Source organism: Protobothrops mucrosquamatus, unplaced genomic scaffold (assembly GCF_001527695.2).
Source record: "Protobothrops mucrosquamatus isolate PMUCROS unplaced genomic scaffold, P.Mucros_1.0 scaffold861, whole genome shotgun sequence".
NCBI classification, from domain to species: Eukaryota; Metazoa; Chordata; class Lepidosauria; order Squamata; family Viperidae; genus Protobothrops; species Protobothrops mucrosquamatus.
The window spans coordinates 119,501-121,732 of NW_015387116.1; the positions used below are offsets into that span (position 1 = coordinate 119,501).

Below are 2,232 nucleotides of genomic sequence, written 5' to 3' on the forward strand. Positions count from 1 at the left end.
TATGTTTAATTTTTTAGTGGTTTATGAAAAATATTTTAATACTTGGTTTTATTCTATCACATTTGTAGATGGGTAGCCATATAAATTAGATGATAGATATATATACAGACAGACGATGATAGATAGATAGATAGATAGATAGATAGATAGATAGATAGATTAGATAGATATGTAGGTAGATTGGTAGGGCAAAAGGGAGGATAGGTAGGTAGGTAAACTCACTCTTTGGAAAGGTTCATTTTTTCAGAATCTTAAGATTAATAATATCTTGTCTTGATGTTTTAGGTATGACCTGTTGCTGGAAACAGCTGTCAACATTGCCAATTATGGCTGCAGTCATCAATTCATCGTTTTTGAATTTTAAAGATGGTCATATTGTCCTGCCTTCTGAAGCTAATGGAGCGTTGCTGCTTATCATGCTGGGGAAAGTATTTCTCAATCTCTTTCTATTGCAAGTCAGAAAACCCAGTCACCATCAGAGTTTTATGAGCTACTTCTGCATTTCACTAGCTATCTTTGACTTGATACTTCTGGGGATGATGTTCCTCATTTTCTGTAATCGGAATGCTTTGATTGGGGAGATTAGGTTTACTGAGTACCACGTCTGTCTTTTGCCTCAGATCACCGCCTTTGTCTATGGAATTTTACATTACCCAGTTTCTTTGATAGCTGGTTTGGATTATTGCCTTACAATAACCCACACTTCCAAATATCAGAATAAATGTTGGAAATCACTGTACATCGTTGCTGTGTTACTCACATGGATTTCTGTGCTTGGTTATGTTCTGAATCTTCAGAGCAGTTCTTTATGGCCAAACCTAAATAATGACAATTATGGACATCAATGTCCTTTCTACATTAGCAGCCAAAGTTACTGGCTCTCGCTTGGTATGTTGTCCATAATATGCTTGGTTCTTGTTTTCTGTTGGTCAGAAATTATAAATATGATGCAATCCACTAAGTTTATTTCCTTTGATAGAGACATTGTTCTGCTGTTTCCTTATGAACTTGAGGGCAGCGCCAGAGATCGTTCAAAACATCTTTTGTCAAGACTTCTGATCAGCTTTATGGGCACTTGGACACCATTTATTATGCTCCAAATGCTCATTGTGTTACTTAATGCTGAGATTCCTGCCCACATTGAGATGAATGTCCCTTGGCTTTGTTTTGTCAACAGCTTTCTTATTGGGATTGCATGTTGGGTGAGACGCCAAGACATTGAGTTCACTGAAGACTCTTGGGATGTGGATCCATTTGTCAGTTGGAAATTTTGCTTTACACCTTCCAGCTTTCAAAACACTGATAAAGCTGTAAAGCTGGACAATGAAATCATACTCTGTTAATGAGCTATCGTATGATAATATAGACTGGATTGCAATCAATGGAGAAGACTGCAAGTTAAGTTTACGAACTACAGGAGAGGAAGAACATCAAATGAGATATTGGTTGAAAATTTTCTCAAGTTCTGCGTGTATAGGAACATGGCAATATAAAAGAATACTACACTGTTTTCCAAGTTGAATTTCCACTATGGGTTGTTATTTCAAAATAAAGTAATGAAGTATTTACTATGTTGGTATTGATTGATGGATTATGTGCCCTCGAGTAGTTTTTGACTCCTAGCAATCACAGATAGATTTTCTTAATGGACCATGTGGTTATAATCAACATTAACCAAGGATGTAACCCAACAAGTATCAAGTTCTTATTTGAGAATGATTACCTCACAAGGTTGCTATTATACAAATAAAAATGGAGATCCCTATATAAGCTAGGAAGGAAGGAAGAAGAAAAGAAGGTAAGTAGGTTTGGGGTATCCTGTATTTTCAATATAAGATGATTTAAATGAGTTGGTCATTTTGTCAATCAGGATTGGTTCATTTATTTTGAATTTATTAGCCACCCAACTCCAATGAAGTCCTTCAAAGAATAAAACTAAATGATAACAAACTTAAAAGACAGCAGCTTCCATTAATTAAAAAAGGACACGAATCTTCTTTGCAAATGCTTATCAGACATTAATTCATCTTTGCTGCTGCTTGTGTTGCAAAAAGGCACATAGTGGCCTAGGAATTCTGGGAGTTGAAGTTCACAGGTCATAAAGTTGCCATAGTTGCCCACTTCTGCACTAGACCCATGTTCTGAAATAGCCCAACTCCCAGTTCACAGACATCCCATAGCCATGAATTATTAGACAGTAGGTGGCCAAAAATGTTGTTCCAAGCACCCATA

The 2,232-nt window shown here is 36.4% G+C and overlaps 1 protein-coding gene across 1 annotated transcript; it reads left to right on the forward strand.

Annotated features, from left to right (window-relative positions):
• The first annotated feature begins 289 nt into the window (after positions 1-289).
• On the forward strand, positions 290-1,549 carry GPR160 (G protein-coupled receptor 160). The gene has a single exon (XM_015819125.2). It carries the CDS (start codon positions 327-329, stop codon positions 1,341-1,343), a length of 1,017 nt encoding a protein of 338 aa, XP_015674611.2. The 5' UTR covers positions 290-326; the 3' UTR covers positions 1,344-1,549.
• The last annotated feature ends 683 nt before the right edge of the window (positions 1,550-2,232 follow it).

Coding starts and splice junctions, on each gene's coding strand:
- GPR160 (XM_015819125.2), top strand. CDS start 327: ATGGCTGCAGTCATCAATTCATCGTTTTTGAATTTTAAAGATGGTCAT.